General features: G+C 41.3%; 2 protein-coding genes across 3 annotated transcripts; one reads left to right on the forward strand and one right to left on the reverse strand.

The window, feature by feature from the left end:
- Nucleotides 1–2,245: 2,245 nt before the first annotated feature.
- On the forward strand, nucleotides 2,246–9,264 carry tefa (TEF transcription factor, PAR bZIP family member a). 2 transcript variants are annotated; one of them, XM_036529265.1, is made up of 5 exons: nucleotides 2,246–2,531; nucleotides 7,602–8,003; nucleotides 8,105–8,325; nucleotides 8,471–8,682; nucleotides 9,162–9,264. In XM_036529265.1, exons 1-5 carry the CDS (start codon nucleotides 2,423–2,425, stop codon nucleotides 9,193–9,195), a joined length of 978 nt encoding a protein of 325 aa, XP_036385158.1. In that variant the 5' UTR covers nucleotides 2,246–2,422; the 3' UTR covers nucleotides 9,196–9,264. The 2 variants fall into 2 exon arrangements, with proteins under 2 accessions (XP_036385158.1, XP_036385150.1); XM_036529257.1 differs by lacking the exon at nucleotides 2,246–2,531 and adding an exon at nucleotides 6,240–6,703.
- A 5,313-nt stretch (nucleotides 9,265–14,577) lies between these two features.
- phf5a (PHD finger protein 5A) lies at nucleotides 14,578–16,384 on the reverse strand. Its single transcript, XM_036550126.1, has 4 exons — nucleotides 16,302–16,384; nucleotides 15,837–15,860; nucleotides 15,174–15,340; nucleotides 14,578–14,758 (listed from the first exon to the last, which is right to left on the reverse strand). Exons 1-4 carry the CDS (start codon nucleotides 16,351–16,353, stop codon nucleotides 14,669–14,671), a joined length of 333 nt encoding a protein of 110 aa, XP_036406019.1. The 5' UTR covers nucleotides 16,354–16,384; the 3' UTR covers nucleotides 14,578–14,668.
- Nucleotides 16,385–17,620: the final 1,236 nt, after the last annotated feature.

Raw genomic sequence — 17,620 nt, forward strand, 5'->3', positions numbered from 1 at the left:
CTGTAGCTTGTTATGGCATATTACTTCCAGCAGCTCAGATAATGAATGTGAGGTTTAAAAAAGAAAAAATTAATCTTTTTATTTTGTACTGTATTTTTACATTGTTCTTTTACTCCTTTTCCCCCCTACACAGTTGGAAATAATTGATAACAATGGACCAAAAAATATGGAAGTGTTTTTAGCAATAAACGGACACTTTTAGAAAAAAAAGATGCAGTGTTCTTATTTCTGTTGCCTTCCATTTTTGTACAAGGTGCTACTGGGAGTTGAAGGACCTCAAGGTCATCACAAGGTTGAAATCCAGGGACACTGTTTGTACCCTTGAGGAAGGATACAGGTTTATGAAGCACATTCTGTCACCATAAATTTGGCAGAATAAATGGTTAACATTGTGAATAAGAGGTATGTATCCCTGGTGAAGTTGCCTTTTGGGATGAACATTTCTGTTCATGTACCTTTCAGGTGTTTAAAGGATATGATCACACATTTATACTTCATACACTGTATATTTGATGTGACAGCTATAATCTGTACATTTTCCACAAGTCTAAATCGAACATGGGCTTCGTATAACAGAACTGGAAAAAGATCCTGTAAGATTTTGGTCTAGATCCCTAAACCAGCTCACTCAGTGCAGCATAAGATAGCACAGATCCTCTCACTTAAGGTATGCTAATACCTGTATTCATTTGTCTATGATGGTCTTATTGTAACCACAGTCCTGCTCATAGACTTCAACTATCACTTTGGCGGCAGCTAGCTGCTGCGACAATTGATACTTCTAAAGGAACCAGCGATGGGTGATTGAGAAGTGTTCTTGCTCGGGAAGACAATCTAATTACCAGACCTCCGGTATTTCACCACCGGTACTCTATTGTCTATCCTGATCAAAGACGAAATAATCTCAGTACCAAACCCCCGGTATTTCACCACATGTATTCCCACTCTTATTGATAGTTATTTGATTATTGTCTATCCTGATCAAAGCTCTGTATCAGTATAAAGAATGCTTTCACTAAGTGCTCGGGGTCAGATTGACTCCGCTGAACCCAGAGTGCGTTTTCACGTATTTCTGCCGTTCCTGTAAATAAATAAGTCTTTTCTGCGAAGATCGGAATTGCGCCTTGTTTTTCCTTACAATCCTAAATGTGAAAAGAAGCCCTTTGTTATTTTACCGTTCTTGTGAAATGAAAAGCTGGTCTATTCTTAAAACTAAACACATAAGGTTGGTTCACGTGTCTGAGGACTGTCAACATATGAATTGGCTACGTTACTTAATGCCGGTCGAAGGGGAAACCTTGGCCAATAGCGGCTCTGAACGGTTCGACACCGCGTTTCGGCGCTCATTTCGGATACCATACTGGGACGACCTGATGATCCAGTTGTATAATTGTAGCTCGCGGTGTTTATGCAACAGGGATGAGAGAAAGCAAGTGGAACTACTTACCTGCAATTTTAAACATCTCACTGTCTGGCAGATCCCAGACATTGATCACAAAAAAATTATACTTGATAAAAGGTTTTTGGTGATGATTGCATTTCGTATAATTGTATTATATAAAATGAAAATGTAGACGTCTACAGGATGCATTGAATATTCCATGTATAATAATTAGAAACATATCACACTCCCACAGTACAGGTAAGATAATCGAAACAATGTTTGATTTCCCCCAAATTTGGCATGTCTCAATAACACCATTAAGTAAACACCTGATATTGAATGGCAAGTAAATTGACTATAACAAACAACTTCGAAAAACATGAAACAGACCGTTTACATGAAAACAAACATGCACCATTTTTCCTACGTCGTGGTTTGACTTCTCTGTGATAAAATTCGTCCTGTCTGTCTACACACGAGCTCTTGCTCGTTCCAATTTACGTTAACATTTACAGAGCTTATAGGGTAAAGATTTGTCGTGGTACATCTTAACACCCACGTGTGGACATTAGTAGTTTGATCCTCTAAGGGACAACCCTGTCGTAAAACTTCAACCTTCTTAAAACACAAAAATTTCGTAACAGTAACACGGTCGCGGGTTAGGTAACAAAGCTCACGCCTCACTGCCAAACTCCGATTGGCTAACGCTACTCTAATAGACAGCAGCAGTCGCTAATCTAAACTCTCACCAACATGGATATTGATGAGGGGCGAGAAAAGAAACAAGTCATTGGTCAATTTGCTTGTCCTTACGCCAAAAAGGCGTGGTCAGTTAAGTAACTTACTTGATGCTGTAAAAACCTTGTGACCATCGGTCAGAAGTCTGAAAGGCTGAGGTGTCTGTCAAAAGTGCAAGTTTGTTGCTCGAGTTTCAAGGAAACTGAAATTACGCATACTTAATATTATCTGGGTGATTTTTAAGAGCGTTGTCTTCGGGTATTTTGATAAACAGATTAAGCTTTTCACAAGACGGTTAACATGTCTACGACTGCCAATGAAATCAATCCCGGTGTCCCCAGCGACATTCCAGAAATTTTTAAAGCCTTGCTCGAGTACCCCTTCTCTGTTCCTACCCTCGATGACAACGGTAAGCAAGCCTGGGAACGTTAACCTTTTAGTTGCAAATAAGTCAATTAATTTCATTGAATATTCACTATCCGGAAAACTTGCTTTGAAGTTGCGTAAAAGTTGCATGTGCCTCTCCACGTGATCAGATGTTTTTGAAAACACGGCATAGCAAAGAATCATAATATTAATAGTTTGGACTAAATTGTTAGACTGATTACCATTTTATACATTTCTCTGCATACTCTTTTCATCAAAGGATGCAGCATTTCAGACAACAGAAAAGCGTTACAAACAACCATAAATACACGAACGTTCCACGTGCCAAACACCATCGATTGACAGGCAATACTGATAACCCCTCAGTTACCCCAATTTCAATGTATTTTTACAGTTCAGTGTAACATGTATGGTACGATTACCATATCGTACCATACATGTTTTATTTATTTATTTATTGCAACTCCATTTCTCTCCACCAGCGTGTAGTGTGTGCACTGTGTCATTCAAATAGGTGTTGCTGTTTTGGTTGCACTTCGTGGTTCTCCTGAGTACAGCCTACTTTGATTATGAATATAAATCAACAGGTTGCAGTTGGTGACCAAGTAGGATTGAGAGTGGACTGAAATGTGGTCCTGTAGAATCACCGAAATCTTATCTTTTCAATGAATATTGGTGTTGTAAATATTTTGTGTTTTTGTGGCCAAACACGTGCAGTTTACTGTAGTACCAAACTGATTGCAGAGCATACTCACCACCATTTTAGCTGAGGAAAACTGTGATTGCATAATATCATCACTAGGTTCAGAAGATGGAGCAGATGCAAAGAATAGCCACACCTAATAGAAACCAGCTTCTGTTACACTGTGATTTTAAGGCATACTACTGGTAGAGTGGAGTGCTATGCATTATGGTAATTCCTATAGTTAAAGGTCTTACTGAATGCATCAAATGGCAGTGAAGGGTCAGGGTTATGGATGGCTTGGTCTAAGTAAATCTCTTATGAAAACCTGTAGGTCCCACGTCTTGACTGATGCAACATTTCAGACAACAAAAATACATTACCAGCTACCATACAAATGTGGCTGACCTGATGTGGTAAACAGTGTACAGAATAACAATCAATGCTATGGAGTAAGTCATGTGCACTAGATGGTACAAAATGCATTGGGGAGATGGCACAGTCAGTTTACCTGTGTTTCAGGTCATGACAGGCCCAAGATGGCAAGCTTATGAATAACAGGGGAGGTGGACATGTGACATACGCATCAAATATGCATTCTTTAGAAAGAGTTTGGAATATTGTGGAGGGGTTATTTTTACCCTTGTGGCATTTCTAGACTATGTAATAGAATTCGGCACAAAGTTGAAGTTGAAGGATCTTGATATGAGTACATTTTGGCATGGTGGTGCAGAAACATAACACATGTATACATATGAGACCTGGCTAAACTGTAGCCCCTCAGTCAATCCAAGCTACATTATCTCCGTGTCTCTTACACACAAGACTATACCGGTTTCACACAGTGATATACCTATATATACACATTTGACCATTCCATGATGTGTACAGTGTCTGTCTCAATCCGTGTGGCCCTGCTTAGTTTGGGATTCTGAAAAACAGCCAAATGCACACTTCATGCAGCTACATCTTTTACAAGGAGTATAACCCATTTAATGCAGTTCAGTTCAGACCCAGTGCAGACACATTGTACAGATGTACAGACCTGTGAGAACGTACGTGTGCAACGCCAGCAGCACTTGTAGATTTCCACAGTGTAACGATGCATGGAGGCAAATCACAGGGACTGAGCTGTGAAACTCCGATCAGCAATTCCAGATTTTTTCACAGGCGGGTGTGAGTGGTGGAGATAAACATTTAAATTGGCAAAGCACTCTCTGCTTTAAAAGGGAAATGTTCCTTAGGACTAAATTCAAAGGTACTAAGAAGACGGTTTGTTGTTATGTAATGTGGTAAATGCCTTTTAGTGTCATTGAGCCAAGTGTGTGAGCACTGTCCTATATCCTTCCACCTCTGTTATAACGGTGTGCATTTGGTCTGGATAAATCCTTAAGGTGAAAAGCACTCCACATTGTGTTGTTAAGGTTAAGGTCTTTTCTGAATCCAAATCTGAAACACCTGGAATTGGGCTATGAGGCCATGTATAGACTCCTTGGCTCAGCCTCTGTAAATCCAATGGTAGTGACCACTTGGAGAACTAACTTGATCTTTTATTGAACCAGTAACCACCAGTCCATCACAGTCATACTGTGCAATTTGCAACAGCTGTTAGTGACCATATCATCCCAGTACATTTGTAATTTTTATTTTTAATTTTTTTTTTACATTAGAATTAATCTATAGGGAAGCGGTTTCTTTACATGAAAAATCAGAATCCTTCCGTTTTTCTGTGGCTGTGATGTGGTTAGACAGCAGAGGAAAAGCATTAGTGGTGGAATGCTGTTCAGCACACAATGTTCCCTCCTCCCTTCCTGTGGTATAATAGCAGTCTCACAGTGACACAGCACACACGTACACTGCTGCACTGACATTACTGTCAATGTTTATGGGTAGAATGTCTTATGGCTGGGAATTTGTGAATAACATGCCAGCGTTGGCATGTTCTAATATGAATTTATAATGGTTTGGGTGCATGTGTGTAAATTTTGATATTTCTGTTGCTTTCAGTATTCACTAAAGGGCGGCAGCGACCCTGTTATTCATGTGCGTTATGTTCAAGGCCTTGATTGCATGCAGCTACTCCGTGTAGATGCGTATTTGACGCAGTCTTTCACTTTTTCATATGAAACATTTTTAGAAGGTGCCTTTTTGTACTTTAAGACTTCAGGGTCATCTGAGGTAAAGGGTTCCCTGCTGTCTTTTGTCGGGCAGCCATTAAACAGTAGGCCCCCCATCTTCCTCAAGAAACGCTAGGCTTCCCCTCGCGTGAACCGCCGCCCTGCCGTGCACGTGTAACATGAGTAGCACATCCTCACGTGAGCCGCGTATGCCGTCTAGTCATTGGCCTATAGCGTTGTTACGCAGATGCTGCACGTGTTTGGCCACATGAAAAAAAGGGGTCATTGGGGGGAATTAGATGTCAGAAACTGGACTCGGTGGAACTAATCATGTCTATTGATGGGAACGCACAGTATTTTGTACTTTTGCAAACTACTTTTCCCAGATGTTTGTAGTTTGTAAGATCGACCCTGGATATGAGAACTGTTGACAATTTCGTAAATACGGACGCAAATATACTGCATTTTGGTATGGCGACTGCGGCATGGCCAGCCACGTCTACCCTATGTCAAGCATGATTTAAACTTGGCTTTTAATACCCGACACCTAAAACTTGAATATCCAAACTACACCCATCTTAATCCGTACCACTGCATTTATAGGGTAATGGGTCATGGCAATTGTTTTTCTCCCGCATTAGCGAGGACGTTACCAGATGTTATGAAACGGCCGTAGCCATTGTACGTCAAGGAGAAAAACATGTCCTGTACTAGTCTAGTTGTGAGAAATGCTACTGCGTACGTTACTTATTTGAACATTCACGCACATTTCTTGTAGCTGCAGCCAAAACTCTTGCGGATTCTTCAACTGCCTCTTGCCGCTCCTTGTAACATCTTTTGCGCTACGGTGCATATGACTTACACGTACACAGCGATGCATATGTAACCGCGTCGACCAATGGGCTTTCAGAGTACGGAAAAGACACTCCTTCTCGCTGCCGTTTACGTTTTGTAACACTGAATGTTAATATTCATTGCAGAAGCAAACACGAAATACCTGCATTGGTCGAGCGTTGCGTTTTTTAGAGAGAGAGGTGCGGTTTCTCATGAATAACCCAATTGCATTCGGCAACAATCCGGGGAATTGGGTCAGACGCATGAGAGTGGCTGTGCGTAGTTGATATTGGGGCAAGGCGAAGTTAAGCAGAAAAGGAAACACAAATAGCCTAGCTACAGACGGAGATAACGAGGCTGCGAAGTGGATCGTATTTATTTCACACAGGACACAGGAAGAATCTTACTTTCTGCTAAGCTAGCAACTGTCCAAACAAAAGATGCCCGGAGAGTCGACGGTCACGGTAATCGTGGACTCTGGTCCACCGAGTTCATTTCCCGTTGTATTGAAGAAGATCATGGAAAACCCCCCACCGAATATACTCGAAGAGGACAACGACGGTAAGGGTTGTTTTTTCCCGTTCTCTCTGGTGCTGCCCGCTTGGGGGTAGAAATTGTCCCGAACGCAGCCGAATGCAACCGAGTTCAGTTGTCGAACAGACATCTTGAAGCATTTGTTTTTATCGTAATTTAAATGAACATGTTAGGAATACAGGGCGAAAAGTGGGCGCATAAAATAATATGGACGACTTCGATTCAGTTTCCAAACCGCATATCGGATATTTGTTAGTTAAATTGCTCACTTTTAATATATGGCTTGCCATCACGTTTTTCTACCTGTAAAGGAAGTGTTTTGTTCAACAAAATCATTATTTACGTATTTCTGTTGAACCCTATTCGAATACCTTTTAATAACTCAGGCACGTGAATTTATTTAAACCAGCGCTGAGTCTGTGTGCGCATGCTCTTTGGTGTATGATTGAAGGAGTATCTGTCGCGTAGCTGTTTTTAGTGAAACCTTAGTTACCAATGTAAGGCTTGACAGAGGAGGGTCAGAGGAGAGTTCACGCCAGTTCGATCAGGCTCGAGAATGGAAAGACGCATAGCAGTTTTCAGGAGTGCAACAAGCACCTTAGATGAAAGGGACTTGCACATTTGTTGCGGTGCTAGCATTAACTGAAAAGTCCCTTTTGCCCCTGTTTGTTTCTCCTCCCGTTGTCCCCTTCTTTACTCTGTCCCTGTCCTCCTGCATGGATGCTTTGCTTTCTCCCTGCCCTTCAACGCGTCGTGTCCACTGACCTATACTCTGTCCTGCGTTCGTTTCCTGTCTGCTGCCTTTGTTGCTCTTGTGCCTCGATTAAATCTGATTCACCCCCCCCCCCCCCCGTTATTGCTTATGCAGCCTGCTTGTTGCTTCTGTTTAGTTGAATGTCTCTTTCCTGTCATTCTCTGCTTGTAGGGAAAGACAAAGATAAGCTGAGCGAGACTGATGATGGAGATTGTGGCGGAGGGGGCAGCGGTGGGTTGGGGCCGTCTGCCGCCCTGACCCCTGCTATTTGGGACAAGACCATCCCGTACGACGGTGAGACGTTCCACCTGGAGTACATGGACCTGGATGAGTTTCTGCTGGAGAACGGCATCCCGGCGTCCTTAGAGGAGGAGCTACAGAAGAGCCTGAGTAAGGATGGCACCCAGGGGGCAACAGAACAGGCTATGCCCGCCCAGGAGAAACCCGCCACCCTGGCACCTCCCATTGGCAGCCTCATGCCCATCATGGCACTCGACCAGGACGAGGAGGCGGAGCTGGTGACCATCACCGTGTCCGACTCGGGCAGTGACGACACAGCTCCAAAGAGTGCAGGTGAGGGGCTGACACTGGCACTCGTTAAGTCTCATTTGGTTGTCGCGTGTGACCGTTTGAAACGTATGTGCTCGGGAGCTCAGTTCTGTCCATCTCTTCAGAGGACGGCACAGAGCAGGACCGTGCCACTCCCTCCCCGATCGATCCGGACGACATCGAGGTGGAGATCAACTTCCAGCCGGACCCCACGGACCTCGTGCTTTCCAGCGTGCCGGGGGGGGAGCTGTTCGACCCGCGCAAACACCGCTTCACCGAGGAGGAGCTCAAACCCCAGCCCATGATCAAGAAGGCTAAGAAGGTGTTTGTGCCTGAGGACCAGAAGGTAAATGGAGGGTGGGAGGTTGGGGGGTGGGCAGGGGCTGGGGGAACTGAAACAAATGTGGGTAAAAAGATGTGCAAGGCAAGAGCAGTGCATTTGTTCTTAAGCAACAATGTCCCTTTTGTTCTGTCCCCATGTGCCGTGTCAGGATGAAAAGTACTGGCAGAGGAGGAAGAAGAACAATGTGGCGGCCAAGCGCTCGCGTGACGCCCGTCGGCTCAAGGAGAACCAGATCACAGTGCGGGCCGCTTTCCTGGAGCGAGAGAACGTGGCGCTGCGGCAGGAGGTGGCCGAACTGCGGAAGGACTTCGGCCGCTGCAAGAATGTGCTGACCCGCTACGAGGCCAAATTCGGACCACTGTAAGGGACAAAAAAGACCTTGCTAAACACCTTGCAGACTAACAGACACTGACATTTAGACTAATTCAGGTACAGACACTGTGATTTTTTTTTTATCACCCACTTCCTGTCTGAATACAGACTGCTGTGTCAGCTACAAGATTGCACCACAACAGTCTCATAATATTCTTGAGACATCTGCATACACAGAAAGATAAATTTGTGCTCAGATAGAGACAGATTTTCAGTAAATCTTCCATGTCTTTGGGGCGTCATTTCACAGTGATGGTCTCCTAACTCACCTTGGAAAAAATCCATCATGGTTTGCAGTTACAGACTTCTCCTAAGCAGTGCAAATTATTCTCTTATTTATACGTACAGGAAGCTGAATCCATACTTGAAAACACTTACCAAATATGATGCCGCACCAGATCAGCCATTTGTCGTCTCGTTCCTTTCTTGCTTCTCTAAATGACTGACACTTTCTCCTCTGTTTCAAGAGCTCCAGTGCAGGCAGAGGTGGAGGACCTGTAAGCGTTTATTGATTTATTGATTTATTTGTGGCGGAGGTGAAATAAATGAATAAATAAATAAATGAGTGGAGATGGACAGTGGGATCAGAGGTGGAAGAGGAGGAGAAGACAGAAGGAGTGAAGGATTAGGGGCTTGAATGAGTGAAAGAATTTGTTACATGGTCATGATGATACCATGGAATTTTTTTTTTTTTTTCTTTTGAACTTTAAATTTTTGGGTGTGTGTGTCTGTGTGAGTGAGTGTGTCTGTGTGTGTGGGTGTGAACTTCCCTTGTATATAAACAAGTCACCGAGTGCACCACACAAATGGGTGTGTTTGTGCTCATTGTTTGTACTCTCATGTAAACCATCTGATTGACAGTGACGATTAAGGGGTGGGGTTAGATACATGAAATGCCTTTATTGTGCCACTAGTGGGTGGAGGAGGGGAATGGGGACTTATAATTGGCATGGTGTACATGAATGCGTGTCCTTTGAAAAAAATTTGTCTGTGTGTGTCACAGTATGGTTTTGAATGGGATCTCTTTAGAGTTTTTTGAGAAGGGAGAATTCATTGTGTGTCTAGAGTTTCAGATCTATGTCTAAGATCATCGGACAGGTTGCTGGTTTATGTAACAGTCCACCCAGGAAGTGGTCAAACCCTTCTGGCACACTTGTATAGCTTCTGCTCTAAACCAACAGATGCAAGCATGTCACAACAAGCAGTTTAGACATAAACATATTAGGCAGGTTAGAAATAGATAGTTGCAGTAGATTATTGATGAAACGTGTTTATGATTCAGACTGTTTACTGTTAACAGTACAACACGATACACAATAGATGATGTCTAATGGCAAACTGTTTCTTACACACACAGGCACTCAGCCTGACTTAAAAGTCCAGTTCATCTTTGCTTTCTCCTCATTGAACTGTTGAATATGTTACCTCTCAATATTCTGGGGCATTTTATTGTATACCACACAAAAAATGTAAAATATTAAATGCCTAAATAGTTGTAGATTGTTTTTCTTAATCTCTGACATAGTACATATGAATGTGTTAAGCTGGTTAGGCTCAAGGACTTCGGTTGAGAACTAGTGTGTTGTAGTTGTGACAAGTAGGCATTTTTCAGTCACAATTTCATGTGAACTGGACATGTCAGACAAACAAGGACCCAAACCTTCAAGTGTCTTTAGCTGGATTGGCACAGCACTCAGTCTGCCTGTTTACAAGGATGTGATTACTACATATCAGAAACCAAACTCCACTCTTTATCAGGGTCCTTGCTCTGTTTTTTTTAACTGTACAGCTTTGCTTCACCTTCCATTTTCCTATCTTGCCTTGCTCTTGATGAGAAATGTGTAGGTATAATTGTAAAACAGAAATATATATATATATATTTGCCAGACCTGGCAAAATGTTGTAAAAGTGACATTTCAGTGCTTCCAGTCTAGATCGCCAGTAATTTAGCAGCATGTTCATCTAATTAAGTTGCTTTAAAAAGTGGTTAAAATGTGTCTTTACAAAAGCAGCTGTGTAGCGTGAAAATCAAAATGAGTGCCTCAAAAATAAACTGTGTAGTGTTGTAACTATCACCTGGGTAATCTGTTTCGATTTAGAAGGTATAATCCATCAAAGGAATATCGTGCAAGCAAAAAATGGAGTGCTTTGCATTACTAGTAATAATCACAGACCACATTCATGAGGGGTTCGCCTCCGTTTGTTATCAGAAGAAAGGATTCGTATTGGTTACCGAATCAGAACTCGCTGTCAGCAAACAAAGGCTGTAATTTACTTGTAATCGAGGTTACGGCTAGTAGGTTTTCCTTGTCGTTTTTTCTTTGACAGCAGAATTGGGAGATAAGGTTGTATTTATGACCGAAGGGGCAGAATGTTCCCACTGAGTTTTCTCCCGATCCAGGCGTCCAGTGTGATGACGCCAGATAGATGAGGAATTGAGCTGCGCATTGGGCTGAGTCAGTGTCAAACGTTTGTCCCTGTAGCGTTCCCCAGACACTGAACCCACGTTCAGAGGGCTGGTTTTTGTCAGTTCTGCGAAACTCACAAAAAAAAAAAAACAGCTTCTCTCAGGTTCCTTCAACTTTGGAATAATTGCTCTGTATGCCGTCATCACTATGACCCTGGAAGTTGGTACATTTTCTGAGTGCGCACCCTGTTTTGGCCTCCTTCCTGTTTCCGGATTTGCATTTCAGCCAGAATGCAGTTAAAGGATCAGATGGGAGGTTTGTTATTCAAAGTGTTAGGTATAAGCGGAATATCAAACACAAGGTTTTGGGGTTCTGGATTTCATAATCAATACCCTTGGCAAATACAGACACAGCCTGCGCTAAAGTGGTCTAACAATTTAACCATAAATGCTATAAGATATAGAGTGTCTGGTTACAGAAACCTGTAAGGTAATGCATTGTACAGTGTATTAAATGTCCTGAGGGTACAACTAACAAAATGAACAGGAATTCATTCACTGAGTTCTCCCATGGTGTATATTAGTTTTTTTGTTTTGTTTTGTTGTTTTGTTAACATGTTTTGACTCTCCAGCAGCTGTAAAGTGTTGTCTCTCTACACATAAAATGTTGTTCACTGGTGAAGTTGAATTTTTTTGGGGGGAAATGTTTTATATCTTTTTTTGTAGTTGCTGCGTTGTCCTTGTGTTCCAGACACATTCTCTTTTGTTTTTGGGATTTGACTCTGACAGCTCTATGTCCTGGTTGGTCTGTGTTGTACATATTATTAAAGAGTTCCAGAAATTGAGATCATGGTGTTTGATTTTTTTTTTTGAGATCTTTGTCTATCAACATGTTTCCCTGTGTGTACTTATTTCAGTCTGCTGTGTCTCTGTGTCAGCATTAGTGGGTCATCAGTGGCCTGCTGAAATCAACAGCTGGCCTGAGGGCAGACCCAGGGAGGCACAGAGACGCAGGTTTAGGAATGTTCTCTCTTTACTGCACACATAATGGCCAGTTGTCATTCGCTGGTGCCTTTTTTTCCCTCCGCTTCTTTTTGGAATTCTAGATGAATGCAGTGTGTTGTGTAACGTGCGCAGGATTGCTGTTGCATAACTGTTTGAAAGAGAGGCTGGGAGGATTTGAGTAGGGGGGTGAGATAACGTGGAAAGGGACTTGAGAGGAAAAAGGCACATGACTGCTGGATTTCACATACGGATGTATGCGGAGTGTGTACTTTATTTAAGCCACTGTAAATGGCTCCAAATTAGATTTAGAAACAAGGCGAATACGCTGGTAGATGTCTATGGATAGGGGAAAGGGTCATTTATTATGTTTTTGGTACAGTATGGCTGATGTATTTTTTTTTCTTAACTATTAGATGTCTGTTAGATATCTTTTCAGTAAAAACAATTCTAGTGAAAAATGGAATGAACACAGTGAAGAAATATGGAAAAAAAAATCCCTGTTAGTCATCAGCTCTAGTTCTAGGGAGTCCAGCTGACATTTTTAAAACACTGACTAATGACATGCTACCAAAAGTATGTAACAACATTTGCAGTTAAGGTATTAAATGTTCATAAACCTGACTGACTATTTATTTTAACATATTTTTTAACATATTAGAAAATATAAATTGGTAGTGTGGCCAGAAAAAAAAAAATAAAAAAGGAAAACTGGGCCACATGCAGTCATTACAGCTTTGTGGTTAAACCACATATATACCTTGACCACACTATTACATTACTGGCATTTAGCAGACACTCTTATCCAGAGTGACTTACATTGTTTACACTTTTTTTTTTACAATGTTATGCATTTATACAGCTGGATATTTACTGAGGCAATTGTGGGTTACGTACCTTGCCTAAGGGTAAAGCAACAGTGCTGCGGTGGGGAATCGAACCGGCAACCTTTCAGGTACGAGTCCTGCGCCTTAATCACTATGGTGCACTGCCACCTCAACTACACTATAAATTTTTTTCTTCAATAAATTACTAAACTGTCACAGTTCCTCACAGAAATCTTCACAGTTGTTCAGTGTTTTATATAACTTAAATCATATACACCTCAGTGACACTACCCTACATACCCAGTTTCCTCTCTTATGCCAAAATGAAAGTCCCCTTTGTCTCTGGATGCAACAGAGTCAGTAGAGCACCAGGTGCACTAAATTTTAATGGCATCATAATACATGCTCATAATACAGTATTTTAAGAAAGAAGCTTCTTACATACATAATGGCCCATCTTCTCCTGAAGGAAAAAGTAATTTAAAACATTTATTATGTACACCAATGCTACATACAAAAGTGTTTATTAGAAACTTCGCAGTATTTATTTCAAATAGCAATTAAATGGAAAATTTTAATATTAAGAGGAGAATACAGGAGAAAAACAAACAAGTGATGCCATTTACTCATAGGTTATTAATTTCACGCTGGAGACTGAGAAGTATCCAGGCAATGATGCTTTAACTACAAAAGTGTATTTGGTAAATGTAAACTTCCACACAATCAAAGCATGAAGGTTGTCTGTGAGGTTGTTAAGGTGGTACTTTTATTTGGCTTGAATTCCGACAAAGTGAGTGCACCTGGCCGTGGGCCGAGGTTGTTGACCCCCTGTGTGGACGTAGTAATCAGGGAAAAGAAAAGGGCAAAGACAGGGTGGAGGAGGGATACTGTGAACAACTGATGCAGAAAGGAAGTAGGGAGTGGGAGTTTTATAGTAGTGAGCAGGACTGGTTTGTCTCAGTTTGGTTAATTACATAGGAATTGTCTAAAAATTATTTTTTCAGCTCTTGATTTAGAACTTCAATTAAAATTCTTCATTTATAAAAAAAAAGAAAAAAAAAAACAAAATGAAATATCCTGAAATGCCTCACCTTTCTTACATTCTATATGATGCACCACTCATGTTGACATACTAGCCTGCAACATGAAAATGAATTTATATAAAGAAAATGCAATGCAATGAAAGGAACTATTTTTATGATTTTACAAAAGTTTCAAGTGGGGTTTGCAAAGGTCCTGGAGGCCCATCAACCTAATCCTCATTTCTGTGGTGGCACTGGACCCTTCCATCATCAGGAATTTAATAACAGCTCCTTGCTTCAACCTGTTGCCAGTCATACCTATTCATCACAGACTTTCAGCTAAACTACAGGGTATGCTTTACATTGGTAGCAAATTTCACCCTTATTTAGAGTATGTTAACATATAACTTTCAAATATATGTACAATGCCTTAATCATTGTGCCTATTGTGTTTACACTCTCCCTACAGCACTCTCAATTCTTTAATATTTTCAAGAAATGGACCATATTGTGCACCAATCTTTCATTACCCACCTGATCAATACTTGAACACACACTTACACAACACAGGTAATATGAAAAAGTGACATTTTATTTCTCCATTGTCAAAAAAATCTAAGGCATAGTAAAACAGGAAAATGGTTCACTTTTGTACAACAGAACAGCAACGCATCATAGTTGGGGATTCCGATGACCCAGGCCAGTCCCATCAACCTTCACCTCTTCTTGAAACCATACTTCTTCCTCTCATAGAAAAGGTCAGTCTTAGAACTTCCCAGGTTTACAATCTTGGGGCAGCCATCTCGCTGTGTGGGAGAAGCAAAGACACAAATGAGACGGGGCCAAGACGGTACCTGTGGAGCTTTGTATTTACATTCTGTCTTGGCACCACCTATAGTATCTGGCGTAAATACAGGTCACAAATGAGACAAGTTTGCCTGATGTTTAAAGGAAAGCAGGATATTCCTCTGAGCACATATCAATAGCTCAGCCTTATCATTATTACACATTTATGTGTGAGTAGAAACTCTAATTGTTAACATTCTGTGGAAACATTACACAAAAATGAGGAGTTAGACTGGTCACCCAAAGTTTGTTGGTTCAAATATGAAAAAGACTACAAGAAAAAAATACAGGAATTACACTAAAAAGTTTAACTGAAATCACAATTATGACAGGAGTTAGAACACTGTGGACAAGGAAGTTGAAAGGAATACTGACATCCTTCTCCTGGATAGTGCACTCCTTGCAGTAGTAGGCATCGGAGACTCCCGGCCCTCCACAGATCACACAGCGTCCTTGGTAAGAACCATAGTTGCATTCGTCACAGATGCGAACCAGGGTGCAAGGCCTTACATAGGAGTCACAGATGACACATTTTCCATCACCTGAAATGGATATTTGTGGAGATATTTCATATATACCACACAAATTTTGTATAGACCACACCAAACACAGTATAGTGACAAAGTAAAAAAAAAAAAAATGGCATTATATATAGTCAGGATTACATTACATACTACATCACATTCATTTAGCATTTCACTTCATCCAGAGCAACTTCCAGCAGACATTAGAACATTAGTATATCCATTGACGTTCAATATTATACGAGCATAATACTGTTCAAGCCCTACCACAAGTTACACGTAAAATAAACACCAAGTATTACAAGTAATACGAGTAGTACGTATTAGGGGTTGGGAACTGAGGTGGAACTGAGATGCAGTCTCAAGAGCTGGGTCTTCAGTCTGCGTCGGATAATGGCCAATGATTCCGCTATCCTGACCTCCGTGGGAAGTTCATTTCACAGGTACAGACAGGCATCGCACCTGAGAGGAGCTTTCCCTGACAAATGGAAAATTACTAAAAGGCAATACTTACATTTCTCACATAACCTCCCGATGGCTGCAAAGAAAAAAGAGAAACCGTTTACAAATTATTTCTAACCAGAAGTGGCGAAAACACGAAAAATTAGTAACATCTAATGAACTTGCCAGCCGGACCTTAACGAACACACGGTGGCGTTACCAAGCCACTTGGTTCTGGATGGCTAATTCGCTAGCACTTGTAATCTCATTGTATTTTTTCCAGGCTAGTCATAAATGAAATTTAAAAATTAACATTTCGAATTCTAGTGGTTGTGTAACCAACAATCCAGACTTTGCCAGATCTGTTCACCTGGTTAGCAACTTGATCAAAGGTTTTCTTTATGATTAGCCACCTAGCGAGCTACACGAGTTACTCGTCCCGTCCGCTTCCCATTACAAGTTAACAACCTATTGAGCTTGCGAACTAACAACGACTTTAACACTAATAACTGGCTAGGAACAGATATGGAAATCTTACCAACACCGGCTTGTTTTCTGCAGAAGATCAAGTCAGGATGATGCTTAGCCATACTAAACGCCTCCTAAACGCCTGCCGTGGAAATTTTACCCTCTGACCTTATTTTCTTCCTCTTCGTCAGTGGCTTTACTTGTTGAAACCACCTTATAGCCGCATACCGCCTCCTACTGTTCTGGAGTGTGAATCAAATAAGCGATCCAAAATTCCCAGAACATTTCCAAACCACCTGAAAGTGAAGGCTGTTCTTACCTCTTACAGAGTGAAAGGCACCACTTTGTTTCACATTATTAACCACAGGGTCACGTTACCTGAAAAAAACAGATACAAATAGCATATATTTGTGTGGTTGGGGTAATGTGGACAATTACTATAGAGCCCAATACCTAAAGATTTCAGTAAAAGGTTGTGTTATATATGTACCAAACCATATGACAAAAAAGAAAGAAGCACGTCGCTGAATGTGATTACGTCACCGCTCTCGTGAGTCTGCAGACAGGAAATTATGAAGGAGGCAGTAAATTACCCAAAGTGGCAAAGCGTCTGTGAATTAGGCGTGGCTGGAAACACTGGACACGTTTATTGCATGTTATGACCACGCTGCCTACACAGCGTCAAAACCACAAACATGTAGTTAAAGTGAATCAAATTATTACTTTATGGTTGAAACAATTTAACTTAATTACATTGACTGCGCTATGGCATCATGTCCTACACAGGGAAAGATTTTAGTGAATGAGGCGCAGCTTCACTACATTATTTGAGTTTAGCACACTTTTTTATGCTTCCATTGCTCTTCAGAAACATTTGAACTTGGCAAGGCGGGCACCAAGGGGGAAGTAATTTTCCTGAGAGTAGCTGGCTCCACTCCCAAAAAGAAAGCAAAAAAGCAATTTCCACAGATACATAAACTTCCAAAAGTCTTTCCTTTTCCTGTAGGTATTTCCCGAATATATAGACAAGTTTGATATGAACTGCAATTATGATCTTACAATTAGGGAATATGGACAAATGATTTTTTATTTATTTGTTGTTAGTAATTTTAAATTGAAGCTGTAACAACACCACGCGTCTTGCATACTCCCGACGTTGTTATGATGTCTCAAAGTAATCGGCACTGACCAAAATGCATCTTTTCTGCAACGTTGTGACAACATTCTCGGTTAGTTCAGATGAGGATATCAACATTGCGTGTCAGAGCTATTTTGGCAAGTGTGCATTTACTGCTATGGATAATATGATTTCTGCCCGAGTACACTGGCGTGTTTGTGCGCCAACAGCGTGTTAGCTACTGATATAAATGTCATGGACGTGAAGTGTAT

The sequence above is a fragment of the Megalops cyprinoides genome, chromosome 1, assembly GCF_013368585.1.
Source record: "Megalops cyprinoides isolate fMegCyp1 chromosome 1, fMegCyp1.pri, whole genome shotgun sequence".
In the NCBI taxonomy this organism is placed as follows: domain Eukaryota; kingdom Metazoa; phylum Chordata; class Actinopteri; order Elopiformes; family Megalopidae; genus Megalops; species Megalops cyprinoides.